General features: G+C 43.5%; 1 protein-coding gene and 1 long non-coding RNA gene across 3 annotated transcripts in view; one reads left to right on the plus strand and one right to left on the minus strand.

Moving 5' to 3' along the window:
- Window positions 1-16,859, minus strand: part of LOC142585910 (suppressor of lurcher protein 1-like) — a 167,274-nt gene that overhangs the window by 116,172 nt on the left and 34,243 nt on the right. The window contains exon 2 of the mRNA XM_075697002.1: window positions 4,836-4,928. Coding sequence (XP_075553117.1) covers window positions 4,836-4,874 — 39 coding nt within the window. The 5' untranslated portion in view covers window positions 4,875-4,928. The remainder of the gene's footprint in view (window positions 1-4,835; window positions 4,929-16,859) is intronic.
- The window catches only part of LOC142585911 (uncharacterized), a 239,981-nt gene continuing 235,288 nt past the window's right edge, over window positions 12,167-16,859 (plus strand). For both annotated transcript variants that reach the window (XR_012829149.1, XR_012829148.1), the window contains exon 1: window positions 12,167-12,371. This is a non-coding gene — a long non-coding RNA (uncharacterized LOC142585911). The remainder of the gene's footprint in view (window positions 12,372-16,859) is intronic.

The following is a 16,859-nucleotide window of genomic DNA, read 5'->3' on the forward strand; positions in this document are numbered from 1 at the left end:
GTAGGGAGAAATCATGGGTTTTTTTGTCTGCCAGACCAAAATTCGTGGTTTTCGTGGTAACTATTACGAACAATTAACACAGGTAATCTCCTTTTGGACGCCAACTTTCTATTTAGGCAACCAAAATCACTCATAGAGAGAGATACAAACTTTAATGATATGCCGGAGATGTCAACCAGGCTGATCGCCTGACATGCTAGTATAGGTTCTGGGGCTTAATTATGATATACGGAGTGGTCACATAAACCCATAAATAGCACATACAGTCACAAACACCCACCCCTGGTACACAATAGCCATATTTTCGGTGTTTAGTTTAGGCTTGTTTCCCGCAAGAACATCAGCAGCACTTTCGTGGGCGCAAATCATGAGCAAATAGTGGGACGAACTCATCTATACAAACCTTCGTTTGCAGGCATTATTAATAAACTTAAAAGAAATCACTATAGTAAAACATGCAGGCGCATTTCATAATCTCTGCTTTGTTGTTAGCGCTTTTTAGAGCGCAGCTCCAAAGCGCAAGTTCCTGCGGAGACCATCGGCGTCCTACTTCGTGAACGAGCACAGTGAAAGATGAGAATGAATGCAGAGCGCAATGGGACATGAAGAAAGCGGCTAGAGCAAAGAGAGCGCGAGGAGGAAAGCGGAGAAGGAGGGTATGGCGAAAGAGTGAGAAGAAAATAATGTGGCGACGATGGCTACAAGATGGTGCCAGAGCAGCGCGCGTCATCTGGGAGATCTCTCGGCAGCGGCTGCTGTGAAACGTCACCTACGCGGTGGCTCGCGCGATCTCCAAATTAGCGACGTTGCGCTACAGATTATCCGCACCAGCCATTATATCGCGAAATGAAAACACGTATAGAGCTGGGCTTAAATTTCAGATTAGGGATTATCGTAATCGTCGGTGAATTTTTTAACGACGAAAAAAAAAGGACTAATAGTAGTGCACACGAGTCTTCGCAGGAAGTGTGAAGCTTTTACTTATCTTACTAGCCCTTGTTTACGTACATTACCAAATGCGCTGGGAGCATCTTTGTTTCTATCTGTGACCAGTACCTTTGTCAAGGACCTTTGTCCTTGTTTGTTGTCGTGTTTTACTGATGCACATATTAGCTGATGTGACTGGCGTTCTGTTACTGAGCATGAGGGCACGGGTTTCGATTCTTAAAGCAGAACAGTTGTAGTCGTTCCTTAAGTGGACCTGTAACACAGAGCTTCCCATTTCGTGCTCTCGCTGTAGCTCGGGACACGTGTGAGATAATACTCGCAGATGAATTTTGTGAGCTTATTTCCAGACCTGCTTTATCATCGCAATGTGCAGAATTTGATAATTCAGTATTTTTAGCTAAGCAGAAAATTACTGCTTGCTACTGGGCCCAACATCCTCAATTAGATCATACTTTCACATTAAGAGAGCTTCAATGTGCAATTGCATCCTGTCGCCAAAAGTCTGCAGCTGGGCCGGACGGCATTACGTACAATAAGCTAAGAAACCTCGGACCGACAGGTACAAATGCTCTCTTAGATATCTATAATAATTTATGGATAGAAGAAACTGTACCCGTCTCTTGGAAAGTCGCTCGAATCATACCAATCTTAAAACCAGGTAAGACGCCCTTGTGCCTTGAACCCTCCGCCCAGTAAGCTTGACAAGTTGTTTATGCAAAGTAATGGAGAAAATGATTGACGCGCGACTTCAATGGTGGTGTAATCAAACGGATGTGTTGTCCAACTACTTAGTACGTTTTAGAAAACATAGATGCACAATGGGTGCAATATTAGATGTAGTAACATGTGTGGAACATGAGCGTTCGCGTGGAAACATCGCAATAGCAGTATTCCTAGACATCAATAGGGCATTTGACACTGTTAGTCACGTTCATGTTCTGCCAAGTATGTTGGAACTTGTACTGTCTGGCAGGTCCTTGTGATGGGTTTCTGAATTTCTATCAGGTCACAATATATTTGTTCAGACGGTTGAACGAAAGAGTGCTGAACATGTTGTCAAACAGGGAGTACCACAGGGAAGCGTACTCAGCCCCTTTCTTTTTAACTGCGTCATGGCTGATTTACCAAGAAGACTGCCATCACAGTTAAACTTTTCATTGTATGCAAATGATGTGTGTATTTGGACATTTGGCTCTAATGCTCAACAACTTCAGATGGCATTGCAAGACGGCACAAATATTATTAACAAATTTTTGAGACAGAGAGGAATGGTTCTATCACGCGCAAAAACAGCTGTATTGCCCTTTAAAAAATTTAACCCTTAATCTATAAGGAAACCCTCTAATGATTGTCACACAGCATCGATTTTTTGGCATAATACTTGATAGGCAGCTATCCTGGGCACCCCACATAAAAAAACTCGAAAACGAGGTCAATGACATGGTTACTGTACTTCGCAGACTTGCAGGCACATCATGGGGCGGATCAGTACCGTCCATGCAGATTCTTCACAATGCATTAATACGACAAAAAATTGCGTATTCCGCGCCTATCTTACACGGACTTTCCCCCACGTAAGAAGAGCGACTTCAAAGACTTTTAGCTAGAGGAGTACGCATATATCTAGGAGTTCCACGAGCGACTTCTAGCTCTCTTGTATTAGCTGAGTCTCGGCAATCACCATTTCCAGTTATGCGAACTACAGAAACATTCCGACATTATTTTCGTCTTCAAACACAGCATAATAGTCACCCATTGGCTCTAGACATAATGAAACGAGGTAAAAGTTATATTCATATAGAAATTCCAGGAAATGTTCACATATTGCGAAGAAATGAATTTTGGGACTCGGACGTCGAATATCCTCTATGGCTGCTTACACTTCCAAAAATCGAATTGTCAGTAGACGGGATATTCAGAAAAAGAGACATGTTCATTCAAGCTATTCAACAGCTAGCAATTTGCCAGATATATATGCGGTATTCAGGATACACACAAATCTGTACAGATGGTTCCAGTACATCAACCTCTTCAACTTCATCATTCATTATACCGCACCTCAACAAACAAGAATCATTTAAGTTACCTCGTGCGACTTCGTCCACAACGGCTCAACTGTTCGCAACCCTATGTGGGATAAAATTTATATTATAAGTAAGAGATGCGCGAAATGGGCAATGTTCAGCGATTCACAGGCGGCTCTAACATCACTCTGCAGCACAAAAGGGAAAACATTCAGTGATAGTATAATATATGAGACACTTAAAAACCTCACAAAGGCAAGCGCAGCGAAACATGCAATAGAATTTCAGTGGATACCAGGGCATTGTAACAATCCTGGCAACATAGTAGCCGATGAAGCAGCACGACAAGCACACCTCAAAGATGAAATGGTTCCGCTTCCAAAATCAAAGAATGAGTTACGTTCAATTTTAAGGACAATTTTAAGGACGACTTTCAACATCTGTAGAAACACTTGGTTTGACCAGAATTCCAAAAGCTCGGACTTATACCATATTGATTCATTCATTGAATTCAAATTTTCATTATCATTAGACAGAACTATAGAAACCCTTATTCATCGTTTAAGGCTAGGCACTGCCTATACAAAGCATTTCTTACACAGAATCGGCCGTGCGGAAATCCCCGAATGTGATTGTGGATTTGTACACGAAGATATATATCACCTCCTTCTAGATTGCCCACGACACGACACACAAAGATGCCGATTTAAATCAACCCTAATTAAATTAGACCGCACGCCTTTCAGTTTAAAGAAACTTTTGTGCCCATGGCCTACAACGTCTTTTCAGAAGAGCGCTTTAAGAGCACTAAAGACTTTTCTTGAAGATAGCGGCATTGTTGGACGTTATTAGCGCTTTTATTGTTCCTTTCATTTCATTGTCGCTGTATATATGCATGTATTTGTGAATTATGTTATGTTGACTGTTTTGTTGTGACTATACGTGATAATGCATTTACACGAAAAATGTACCACCCGCTGACTAGAGACTGTGTCATTAGGCGACAGTATCGTTTGTATTTTTGAGACTTTTATCTACATAACTGTGGAGACATTTACCTTGTATATTGTATGTACCATGTGTATATTACGTCATAGTCTTTCTGTGAAAACGTTGCGTGATAAGTCCTGTGAAAAGATTATTTCATATGTAATATTAAACCTTGTATGTTACATGATGGAACCATTCAAGAGATAAGGAGTAGCCGGCACCTTAAATTGTGCGTCAACATCTCCTTATGTCGTATCAATTAAAAAAATTTGTAGTCAATCAAGGTTCATGAATCCGATTGTAATTGATCGCGTCTGTTCTCTGCAGTATATTGCCACCAAATTTAGAGCCGCGGCGCTTTATTGTAAAGCTATGGTACTGAAGCCACTAGTGGAGCATTACAAAGTTGTCTGTACTTATATGCTGCTGTACTTCTAACTCAATCAATGAACAAAACGAAAATATGCTGAATTTTTCAGAGCGGCTATTGTAGTATCGGCACGATAAAGTATAAGAACAGGGTCCAGATGTCTCATACCAGCGTTGTCTCGACGTTCAAGCCGTTAATAACTTAACTTGAATAATTAAGGTACGCTAATTTCCACTCGTAGAAGAATTCTCCAAATGTGGCACGACGAAAGTAAAACACATGTAGCATCAATTTAGTTAGTCAGTGCCACCTACCTTTTGGTACGACTTTGGGTCCATAAAAATTTGCAGCAGCATAGCTTTCGGCCGGTATTTAGAAGTATTGAACGTTTGCCATGCGCTTTCGCTATAGATCGCAAAATGGTAATGCGCATCGACGATCATGTTCACAGACATCCGGCCATTGCTTATGGTATTAAGATTCCCTGTGCTTCTCCAACTCACCTGCTTTGTGCGATAGCATCCTTGGTGATGAGTTAGCATCCAGTCAAGACGTGTAGGTCTGCCAACATCACTGAGCGAGGTTCAGGCCTTCCACTGAAAAGAGAGAGATATTTACCCATCGGGGCATGGAACACACACTACGTAACTCATAATTCAAGTTATATACGCTTTTATACGCTTTAGGGTAGTAGGAAACATTTGTTACTTGTGGTTGTATTACGCAGCTGACAATGGACGCACTGGCCGTAGGGCCATCATGTAGCATTTGGTAATTTTAAAGTACGGATCGCTGCAACAAGCGAATAATAAACAATAGACTGTGCACTCATACTAACAAAGTGTACGCGTCAAAATCATTCTGCGGAAATTAGCGAGTCGGAGAAAGTTTCATAAAAAGGAAAAATTGCCGCTAACCTGACAGCAGCGCAAATCTACAAAGGAGTTGCAGTTGCCGCTTCGAGTTTTCAAATAATTCCGCCTTGCCTTGCGATCGGCTCGCCTTCTGGTTGGGCCGAATGATAGAGCGACGAGCCCGGAAAGACGTTGGTCCCAGGTTTGATCCCCAGAAGGGGGAGAATTTCCCAGTTGCTGAGCTTTCTTTTTCAGAAACCCATACCTTTCTTTCTTTTTTTATAGCTTGTGGTATTCTCACACTGACACGTGAGTGCGATTTTTTTTTCCTTTTAAAAGATGTACCCTATCAGCAGACGTTATTATCGACTCGTATTGTTATGTATAAAGTCACACAGTCGGTGAAACTGTGGCACCCCACGTATAATGACGATGTTACAGACGGCTCTCGTTGCTCGCACAATCAACGCACGGTAAGAATGAACCTATCTGGTTACTGCAGTGTAAACATGCTCCCAGGTTATGCATAGTAGTTCTATCTTGAAGACACCAGTAATAGTTAACAACGTATCTACAAATATCTCGCAAGCAATAGATATTTCTTTATTTGAGCTTTCTTTTGCTGGTGCATGCTTCCGTGTTTCACGTGCTGTTCATTGTTCTCGACAAGTGTTCAAAGAAGTCTATGCGAATCTTCTGGAGATGCGAATCAAAAAGTGCGCGCTTTGTTCGATATAGCCTCAGTCTGGGTGTCTATGAATTGGACACAGATTCACCGAAGCTACAGGTGCTATGAGATTACACATTTTACGCAACTGATATGCTCAATCTATTACACCTTAATTGAGCTGAGTATAATAATAGCAAAAAACAAACGAATGAATACCCAACGATGCCAGAGGAGGTGAACGTATGGCGATATTTGAGTTACAAATAATTACACAACGTGCGTTGACCTAATGTATGTTTGTTATCCTTTGTTTCTGAATATTGCTTTAGATATATGAAAGGCCATGTTCACTTTATTCCCATCCTGTCTCGTCCAACATATCAATCTTGGTTGCTTTCTTGTCATGGAGCAATTTTAAATCATTAGCTGGATATAAATTTTCCCGCCTACTGCCGAGTGCATCTACCATGCAACACCCGCAGAGACCAAGAACCATCTTTCAGCTCTCCAGCAGCGCAAAAAAACATGAGTAATGTTGTGCGGTAGCGTTCCCTTCTCAAGGTTAAAAAGACGTGAAAAAGTGATGTTGCTTTGTAGAAACGATTGCTGAACTCGGGAGCTGCGGATCTTGTTGATCACATAAAAATTAACGTAAGAAACCGGGTGCTAGTTATACTGCGATAATATTTGTTTAGAAAATTAAAGCGAAGTGCAAAACAAACGTTTCCGTCGAACGGAGTTGGAGGGCAATGAATAAAGACACGGAAGGGGGAGGGGGGTGAGTTAAGAGTACATGGTTCCAGTTTGGTACTGTGAAAGCTCGGGTTGAGGGCAGAGCTGTCTTTGTGAAACAAATAATGCGTCTGTTGCGATCACGAAAGTCTTCACGACCGTCATGTTCAGTGGTGACACGCTGGTCGGGCTGCTGCGTTGTTGGCCGGGGAGGTGGCGGAGAAACAAGAAAGACACCAAGCAGATGTGGTGGCAACCATTGTGAGCACAAGTCGACAGCAGTAGACCAGCGTCTTCATTTGCGGCGTGCGCGAGTGTACTCATTGGCCAATATTCGATGCCCCAAGAGATGTAATTCGCAAGGCTGTGGCATCGCCGTCTATGGTATATACTTTAGCTAAACATGTCAGACTCCGAGATGATTAGTTCCTCTTCTACGCCACTTGAGCGCGACATAGTCCACCATCAGCTCAGATGCCACAAAGCAAACTTCCGACTTAACGCAAATAAATAAAGAATTCAAGTATTATGGTTTACAAGGTCTCGCACAAGCATCTAATTGTATCGAAAGGTTAGGTTCCAATAAATTAACTGTTACAAGTACATATAGACTAGGATAGACTCATTATTATAAAAATTTATCCCGTAGCCTTCTCAGTGTATGTCTTCTTCCAAAAAAATGCCGTAGGGATTCCTTGAATGACCTTATACAGGAAGGTGTTCATGAGCACTTGAACGTAATTCCAATATATTATTTTTTTCAATACATATCACTGGATCAAGTTGCACCGCGTGAAAACATACACTTCTGAACTTATGCTAATTTTTTTAGTGGAGAGCCAGACAAATATACATATAAAGAGAGAAAGGCTTAGGAGGTCAACAAGATGAGAGTTTCCGGTTTACCTTGCACCGGGGTCCAGAAAATAGGGGTTGGAAAGGTGGCGGGATCGAATTCCACCACGACGGCCCAGTTTCGGTGGGGGAAAAATGCAAAAACGCTCGTGTACTGCGCACTGGGTCTAAACTAAAGAACACCAGGTGGTCAAAATTATTCCGGACTCTCCCGCTGTGGCGTACCTTCTAATCAGATTGTGGTGTTAGCCCGTAAAACCCCAGGATTTTGTAGGGGATGCAAAAGAGGCGCGCATAGATAGAGATGAAAAAAACAGAGAAAAAATTATGCAGATCCCAATTTCTGTGGGAATCGACGTTGAGCAAATCATTTTGCAGGTAGCTGCATATCCAGCATTGTTTGGGGTTTCGCAAAGGGTCCCCAAGTGGACCAATCTGCTTGTGTAAAGAAAGCGGTTGTGTGTGTGCGACGAATGAAGCATGACGACGATAAGGCCGACAAGGATCGTGTGACGGCGACAGCATGATTACTAGTGCTGCCGTTTAACCGTAGTTCACGACATGCCGATTGTTGGATTCCACTAGGTACTCGGCGGGTGTAAGCGAGAGACACGTAGACTGTGACGTCACCTGCAACTATACGTGTTTATATTTGTCAAGTGGTCTATGTTAAAGCGACGATGGTATCGGTACTCGGGCTAGGAAACGTTAAAGCCTGTTCGGCCTCGGCCGGTAATGGAGGCGGTACAATGTCGCGGAGCATCCAAGCAGCGTTAGCTTCCACAAGTAACAAGTTGGGAAATGTGGGCCGAGCATGGAGGTGGTGTAGTGTAATATGGCGTCTCGCACAAGCATCGTCTCGCACAAGGGTCCGGGTGCAGTCTCTGACTATGGGACCCATGTCTGTATATCATTTCTTGTAACCAATTCTTACGAACGAATAATAAGCTGAAACTGAAGAGCTAGCTGGCCTTGGAACGAGAGAAATATGTGCGTTTGTGTTACCTAATAGTTAAAAAATTTGGTTGCTGTGCTGGAAGAGAAGTTCGATCCAACCATCGGTCAGAAATTTTTTTTTATGAAAGCCCGAAGTGAAGTGATACAGGAAATGACCATCCGCAAAATGCCTGGAATGAGGCAATGAATGCTTCGCAATAAATGGTGTTCAAATTAGAACCGTTCACACAGGCCGGAGGATTGCAAAAACACTGTAACACTTGCAGGGCCTCCTGACTCGATGATAAGTCTTGTCGATGCTGTAAACATTTTAGAGCGCAACTCTTAGGCGCCCGTTCTTGACGCGAGCGTCGGCGGCTTAACCGAGCGAGCGAGCACAGGGAAAGATGCAAGAACGAACACGGAGTGGTAGGTGAAAGACGCGAGCCGCGAATGGCGGAATTCAATGAAAGCGGCCCCTTCTCTGACTTGCGCGTGGAAAACTGGTGTCATGCGGACCTGCCCAACCGCTCGACGCGTACTCGTATGTGGTCTCAGCCGAACCACTCGTTTCCTACTACCGCCTGCTCGCGTCAGCTCGCGCTCGTGCTTGTTTGGTTAGCTTGGTTAGATATCACCCGCGCTTGTTTCAATTGCCGTGGTTTGCGATTGTTTTGTAATCTGATTGTATGCGTTACACGAATTGTGTATATTACTTTCTGGAAGTCCCGCGGCAACAGCGATTAGACGGGAACATTCGACCAGTGTTGCATAAAAGCCGATGCTCTTGACCCGCAGATAAGATTTTCGCCGATCGCCGACTCTACTACATGTGTATCTCAAAATCTTTGCCTCAACATTTCGCCAAACAAAAACACGTATAGAGCTGCGGTCAAATTTCGCTTTAGGCAGTACTGTAATCTTCGGTCAATTTTTTTTCTTCATACAGAGGCAGGTCGTCCAACTGGTTGAGCAGGGTGGAGAGTGATTGTTTTTTTACACAGTACTGATCGCGTCTTTTTTTTTTTCTTTAAGCTTTGACGGGAACCGAAAGATTACGGCAGTCTCAAGGAAATGTAATCGGACATGCCTGAAGTGTGGTTCATTCTGTTCAAATGTGGGGCATTGGGATGCAAGTTTGAGGAGCCTCTTTGCAGCATCTCTCCTAAAAAACTGTATGATAGGTGGTGGTCTTCTGCATGGCTAAACGAGCAGTTCATCGATATGTTCAATATCGGCAACACGAGAGTGACCTGCTGGTTACTGAATAATGACTTATTGTCCCTTATCATTCAGATTGTATATCGTTTCATCATTTCAAACAGATTCTGTTCATGCGGACCGCGCAGCAAGACTAACTGTATACATTGTAGTGCCTCCTTCTAGTCATAGCAAATCGGCCGTTTGTGCGTTGGTTCGTCATCAATAAAACGTAGTGCGACTCGAAGCACTGCAAGTTCTGCTGCCATCGATGTTGTCAAGTGAGAAGTTTTGAACTTCTTATTGGGGTCGTTTGCAGGGACTACGATAGCTTCGGTAGAGCTGTTTGGCAGGATGGAGCCATTGGTGTATATGTGTGTGTAGCCTTAGTACTTCTCATCTAAGAGGAGCCAGGTAAGTTGCTTAAAAGTAGACAGCAAAACGGCCAATACGGCTGTGCTGCGCTACTTCGCAGGAGTAACTTCGATGTTACGTACATAAATACCAACCATGATTTCAAGCAACGTTATCGAGAATTATCATAATTATTATGCCAGAGGAAGGCCAGAAAAACCATCGATCAAGGAGTGTTTGGCGATCCAGCGCATGGCTTAGATGCTGTACATAATGCAAAGCTTTCTGATCTGTTTTTATGCTGAGATGCGACTGGTATGCGTTGTCTTCAGGCGGGAACACCACTGAAGACAAGCACACTGTGAGTACACGTAGAAAAATAGCACGCTACGCTGAAACACAGCCAGCTCCAGAAAAGTAAAGGGAAATAAAGAAAGCTTCACTTTTAACATAGACGTAGCGCTTTCAGAGAAAGAGAGAGATTCTGGCGAGCATTCCCACTGCTTCCTTTCTACAATCTCTTTCTCTGAAAGCGCAACATGTCGTCACGCATTCGTCATTCTGTCGTTTTCGTTTAGACATCGTAACGCCATCATGATCATGCCATCGTCGTGATGCTGTCGTCGCCACTGCATTCTCGTCATACAGTTGCAATGTCATCATGGTCATGCCATTCTTGCCATGCCACCGTGCTATCGTCGTCATTTTAGCGCCGTCATGCCGTTGTCATCACGGCGCCCTCATCATATTGTCGTCATCATAGCAGCCTCATTACATGATCGTCATTCCGTCGTCGTCATTCATTAGCCGCTATGCGTGAGATACGCATGTTTGAATGCCAGAAGCTTGTGTTGTGTGAGTCGTTTCCCGATGAAATGTGACCAACTTAGTCGTGTGCTTCGCATTTGCGAATGGCCCATAAGAAGAACAGCGTTTAAAAAGAGCTTCTTTTAAAATAATTCTGAAATCGTATGGAATTCGCATAATTTTCTACGGACCCTTACATTGCCCGTGACCTAGCGTTTTTCGCGTCTGAATATGAATCACAAGTCAGATGATGCTTTCAAGTTAATAGTATGCGTCAGGCAGAAGAGGTTTGGACAGAGTCCTACGAGGTAAGCGAAGCAGCAATTTTCGAGCAACACGAAATTGTCGCATTTTAGAAAAGCGGAACGTTCAACAATGTGAATGCGCTCGTTAGGCCAGGAAATACCAAGCGCTGATGGTTTTTTTTTTGCAGTAAAGACAGCCACATATTCCAGGGCTGACTACGAATTGTGCCATGCAGGTTCAATGCAGTTCCCCAGATATATATATATATATATATATATATATATATATATATATATAGATATATATATATATATATATATATATATATATATATATATATATATATATATATAGAAATAAAGTGATAAGCGTATGGCAGGGAGGTTAACAAGGCTGAGCCCGATTGCCAGGGTTTGCGATGACCAATGGTTCAGCTATTGCGGTGGTTAGAAGCAGACCCTGATGACATCGTCGAAGGTTTCGACTCTCGGCTTCCTACTTGTCTATTTCGTATCGCTGACTCACCTCGAGTCCTTGCTCTGTCTTACTAAAAGCGTGGTGGTTAAAAACGTAAGCATTAAGAGGAAGCAACACACTGTGGGAGCATGTTAGCATAACCAGTCGTCAACAGTAGAAGTTTCACCTAGTAAAAGTAAGTAATTTGCGAACGATTCTTTGTACATCGGCGCGTGTGTGTCAATCCATGAAGCCAAGCTATATAGACCGAATAGGGCTACATGCATCAAGTTGTATTTAGGACTAATGTTTCAGTGGAAGAAAACAGGTGGGGCGTGTAGGCAAACGCGCCATCAACCAGGCTGAGCTGCAAACAACCGCTCGTAAGCAACACGTGCCCCAAGCATTAGTGGGCTCAAAGCAAAGCAAATGGCTCCCACGATCTCGCTACTCGAGAGTGGCCTTTTCAGCTGAGCCTTTTTCTTCGCCACCGCTACACACTTTACCCTCACTAGAAGCAAGCAAAAAAAAAATACTCTCTACGACTCGCGGCCAGCTCGTATACTATTCCCGGCCAGCCATTATCGATTATTTCGGTCCCTCTCAGTGCCACCGGGTTCTATACCAAAATAATGGAGCAGTTCGCTAGCTATCAGAAACAGCCCGTGATTCAGGAAATAAGGAAAGCGACGACAGCGGTCTGCCGCCAATGGTCCCTGCCGCACCAGCGACCCACTGAGGAGAAAAGCATCTCGAACCGGTATCGCTCCGGTACCTGTTACGCCGTCTGTCTGAACTCGTGGAAACGAGATAACGCGACAAAGACAGTGGGAAGCTTCCACGGAGTGGTGACAGATTGGTGCATCAGCAACATGTGCAGCCATCGAAACCAGTCTGCAGATGACGGCATTAACAATGATGGCCGCTGTGTGAGTACGCTTAGTAGCGCTTTCTGAAACGCCCATGCGAACGTCCACTGAATGCCTCGAGCGCGACTTGGGAAAGGAATTGAACCTTGTAGCCTGTCTGCTTTCGAAAAGCATTCCTGCATTACGATAGCCGATCATTACAATGGCTATTCGTGTTCTTCAATCTTCTGCTCGCGATTCGAAGTAGTTCATTGATGGTCTCGAATTGGAACTGCTAACCTTCTAGTAGCAGTTCTGCAAGTTACCATACGACATGGTTTTTTGTTTTGTGCGTCGAAAGCTCCATATCCTCATTTGATGCTCCCAGAGTGCGCTGCTTCCTCTTAATGGTTTCGTTTTTAACCGCCACGCTTTTAATACGATGGAGCAAGGACTAGAGGGGATTCAGAAAAACGAAATAGACATTTAGGAAGCCGAGAGGCGAGACGAGAGTCAAACCCCTCCACGATATCATCAGGGTCTGCTTTGAAGCACCGCAATTATAACCTGTTTTCTTTGTATCTAGGGAAAGCCTTTCAAGCCTCTCCCGCTTTTTTATCATAAAGACAAAGAAAGTATTCCTTGAACGGGGTGCTTCATAGCAAGGATGCAGATCTTTAAATTTCTCGGTGCAAAAGCAACCGCACCGCCTTGAACAGTCGAGATTACAGAAGTGGGTAGCGGGTTGTTCCTGTTTTTCTTCTATCCTACTGCCTCTACGCTTCCACGCTTCTTGTGCTCTCATCTTCTACGTGTGCTTGTTTGCTAGCATGGCATGAATATAGATAAAAGTAGATTTTCTTGAGCGAAACATGCATTGAAATGCACCCTTAGTGGGTATTCATGTCAACGAAATTTATTATCGTGTAATTCATCATATAATCATTTTTATGACCCTAAGAAGCGAGAGGGCATGCGATGAGAATGGCCATCAAATGAAGAATGGCTTCATTACGTGTAAAGTGTCGTCAAAGCAAGATTCAGCTGAAGACCAATTCAAGCAGCAGTAAACTAAGCGCAATACGCGTAAGTAAGGTTGAAACGGAAATTACAAAACAAAAGTGAAAATAAAGATAACTCTAGTTAAACGGGTAAGAAGTTATCATCACACGCATTATCTTGCCTTAATATGGTGAACTAACAGAACTAGAATGCGGTCGTTAGTTTTGTAAACATAAAGCAAGTAAAATTTATGAAAGAAAAACACATTACAATATACTGAATATGGACTGTGCATGTTATTCTCTTTTACTTGAGACCATTTGCCCTAAAGCACATAATATATATATGAAGCAAAGATTGTAGTGACATCAGAGGCCTTGATAAACTGTCATTTTATCGCCGTAATACAAAACTAGCTGCCGAAATAGATACAGCAGATTGCTTGGCCGGTTAATCGAAGCAAGGGAAGCATAACTTCAGAAGCTACAGTCAAGAGCGTAAGAAAATATTTTAATGCAAAATCACTGATTCAAGAAAAGCTGAGATATATTATGCAGGTTCTAACCAAGCCATTTCCTAAATTAAGGGGATTAACTCACTTTGAGCAACATTTAGGCTACCTTTTCAAAGACTTAATCCGCCTCGTTCGGACCGAATAACAAAAGGAATTTTGCATCTACCTACGGATAATGCACTACTCAATGGCAGGCCCTTCTTTCCTACGTTCATAATTTAAAGTGAAGTGCTTATAGTGACTGAGTAAAAATAAGAGTGAGAGAAAGGTTTTGTTCGTTGGTGGCAAAAGAACAATAAGAAATATATGTTGAAGTTAACTTTTCAACGTAAGAAATTTCACATGAATATGCGTTTCTTCAGATCATTAGCGAAAAATAATTATTAATACTCATGTATATAAATATTCGCCTACTATATTCCTATATTCGAGTTCTCACTGAGAGAGCGCCGATTGTTCTGTGCACATGTGAATTATATGCATAGATAGCAAAGAAAATTCACATATGTTATAGACGGATCACGTGCCAAAAAAGGAAAGTGTGCCTAAGATCAGTTCATATGTTGGTTTAATATGCATATTTGCAATCTGACCTGACATAACATTTTCCCTCGTAACTGACATGAACGCCACAAGTGGTAATTGAAGAAATATACGGGTAAGACCAGTTATAAAATTTTGCCTGATATGTTGAATTTGTCATGGTCGAACAATATGCAAGCAACAATTGGGCATATTGTATTTTATTTTCTGAATTTATATTGAAATGTCACTTTATTTTACCAGCGTTCTGCTACAAACCAGAAGAAAGGGGATTACCCGAGGGGCCCAATTTTAATTAGTCATATCACAAGAAGCCAACAAACACCTGTTCTGCTATGAGTGTAATACCTGTACGTCATATACTTTGTCCATTAAAGCACCTCCACCCCTTATGACGAACCGCTTTTTTCTCGCCGATTGCGACCTGTGATGACAAAGAAGAAGCGATGCGCGCTGAGGATATGTACACATGAGAAATATCCAAACTTGACGATTATATGAACAGATGAGACAGTCAGAGCCACATATTGCGGCCGCGCTATGTACTTTCACCAATAACCAAATACAGTCAAGGTGCTATGCTGTCGATTGTAAAAGAACCCTAACTGGACCTTCATTAAGCTCTTCCCGCAAGTTTTGAGTCTCGTTTTGTTTTTTTTTACTGGTGAAAGAAAACAAAGTTAAGTGAATGTAAATGAATGGCATCCTCGACAAGGATGATCCGTGTTGCAGTAACACTGCTGCAGTTTTTCAGTTATGTCATCCTTCATAAATGCAACTAGATGCGATGCATCACTATGCTTTGCGGGAAAGACATTACAGAAAAATAGCGCAAAGTGTTCGACTTTTCTTAGTTGCTTTAAACGCCGTTCATGCACCTTCACTCTATACCATCTGACACCGTGTAGAGCGTGCCGTGGTGGGACGTTAAGTTCTATCCGATCCCAGGGGCACACCCGCCACGGAATTACCCGCACGTTCTCGATTTTCGCGGAGCGCTTGCAGTGGCTGCGCGCGAAGTACCGATGCCTATAGGATTTGGCGGAAAACTCGAGCGCTGTTCGCGAGGCCGCACGCGTGGCTCCAGGCTATTCGGGCATCGCGCGGCTGCAGCAGGCGATCGGAGAGACGGGATTCGCTCCGCCGAAGCGACGGTTTGCCGCACGCTCGCCGTAATGCCGAGAGCTCGAGCCCTTGCTTAATCGCCTGACGCGGTCGCTGGTCACCGCGGTAGGGAAACGGCGTGATTGAGGATTTGCGGAGGGCCATATTCTAACCGACGATCGCGCGTGCTTGAGAAGCTCTCGTTCTACCTTGGGCCTATTTTCTTGCCTGCTAAGGTTTCCACGTGTATATGATGAGCGAGAGGCGATGTACCAACTCGGAAGAAAAAAGCTTGAATGGTCGACTGGGTCGGGCAACTCCTGGTTTCTGTGCGTCGTGTATCCGTGTCACACAAGGACGCATAGACTGACGTAAAGATGAAAAGCACGTGGTGCTCGGCGCACCCGCAGCTTTTCTGTTCACGTACTCGTCGGTCTCACATTCTTGTTGGGCCGTTCACTGTGCGCTTCGGACTACCTTCCTCATCTCTGATGAGGTGTGTAGTTAGGTATGAAAAACTAAGGACTGTCATTCATAACTGATACGCAATATGACTGACTGAATTTTTTTCCCTGAAACGAAAAGAAGGCATCGAATGTTCTTTGGAAACACCGCGTATTGTAAACAGACGTGGATTGTGGAAGACTTCAGGCCCTGGTATTGCATTAATTGTGGAGAAGCGCATTCGACGCGGGCTGAGTCAAGTCGCATAGTGCGATTAGGTGGACGGTTCTTCCACATTAACGGTAGCTCCATATTTCACACGCACACGCACACGCACGCACGCACGCACGCACGCACGCACGCACGCACGCACGCACGCACGGTCGTCTGGGAAGATAAATTTAAGCCTTACACGCGTCCTACATTTGCCTTTCTCTCTACTGAGTGCCCTTCAATAAAAAATAAAGGCTCACGATACGCGCGGATGACGTATGCGCTGAGCTGCTTCAATATGCGGGTACCAGCATGCAACTAAGTTTGCTGTCAGGTGAACTCAGAATTAGAAGGCAGATAATCAATCAAGACAGGAACATACAGAGCAGCAACTTATTTATTTAAGTTGCATATATCAAACAACAACAACAAAAAAGCATGCTGCTAACCTTCCTGCCAGAGCAACGACAACGAGGAAGCGTGCTTCATTCCCTTATGCACGAGGGGGGATTGAGGCAATTTAAAAGATTTCGAAAGACTATGGAAGGCAAATGTGCCGCATCCCTAAAGGCAAACTAAAGCACAAGCTAGTCAGAGTCGAAGGCCGCCTCAAAAATGCGGGAGCATTAATTATTGCCCTATAAAACGCTGCTGAGCGGTCCCTCGCGTTTTGCCTTAAGAGTAATGCTTTCGACTATTGCACCGGGGTATGTTATCGGGTTTTGCAATTAAATTGGTGCAGCTTATTA

This window comes from Dermacentor variabilis, chromosome 6 (genome assembly GCF_050947875.1).
Source record: "Dermacentor variabilis isolate Ectoservices chromosome 6, ASM5094787v1, whole genome shotgun sequence".
Lineage (NCBI taxonomy): Eukaryota > Metazoa > Arthropoda > Arachnida > Ixodida > Ixodidae > Dermacentor > Dermacentor variabilis.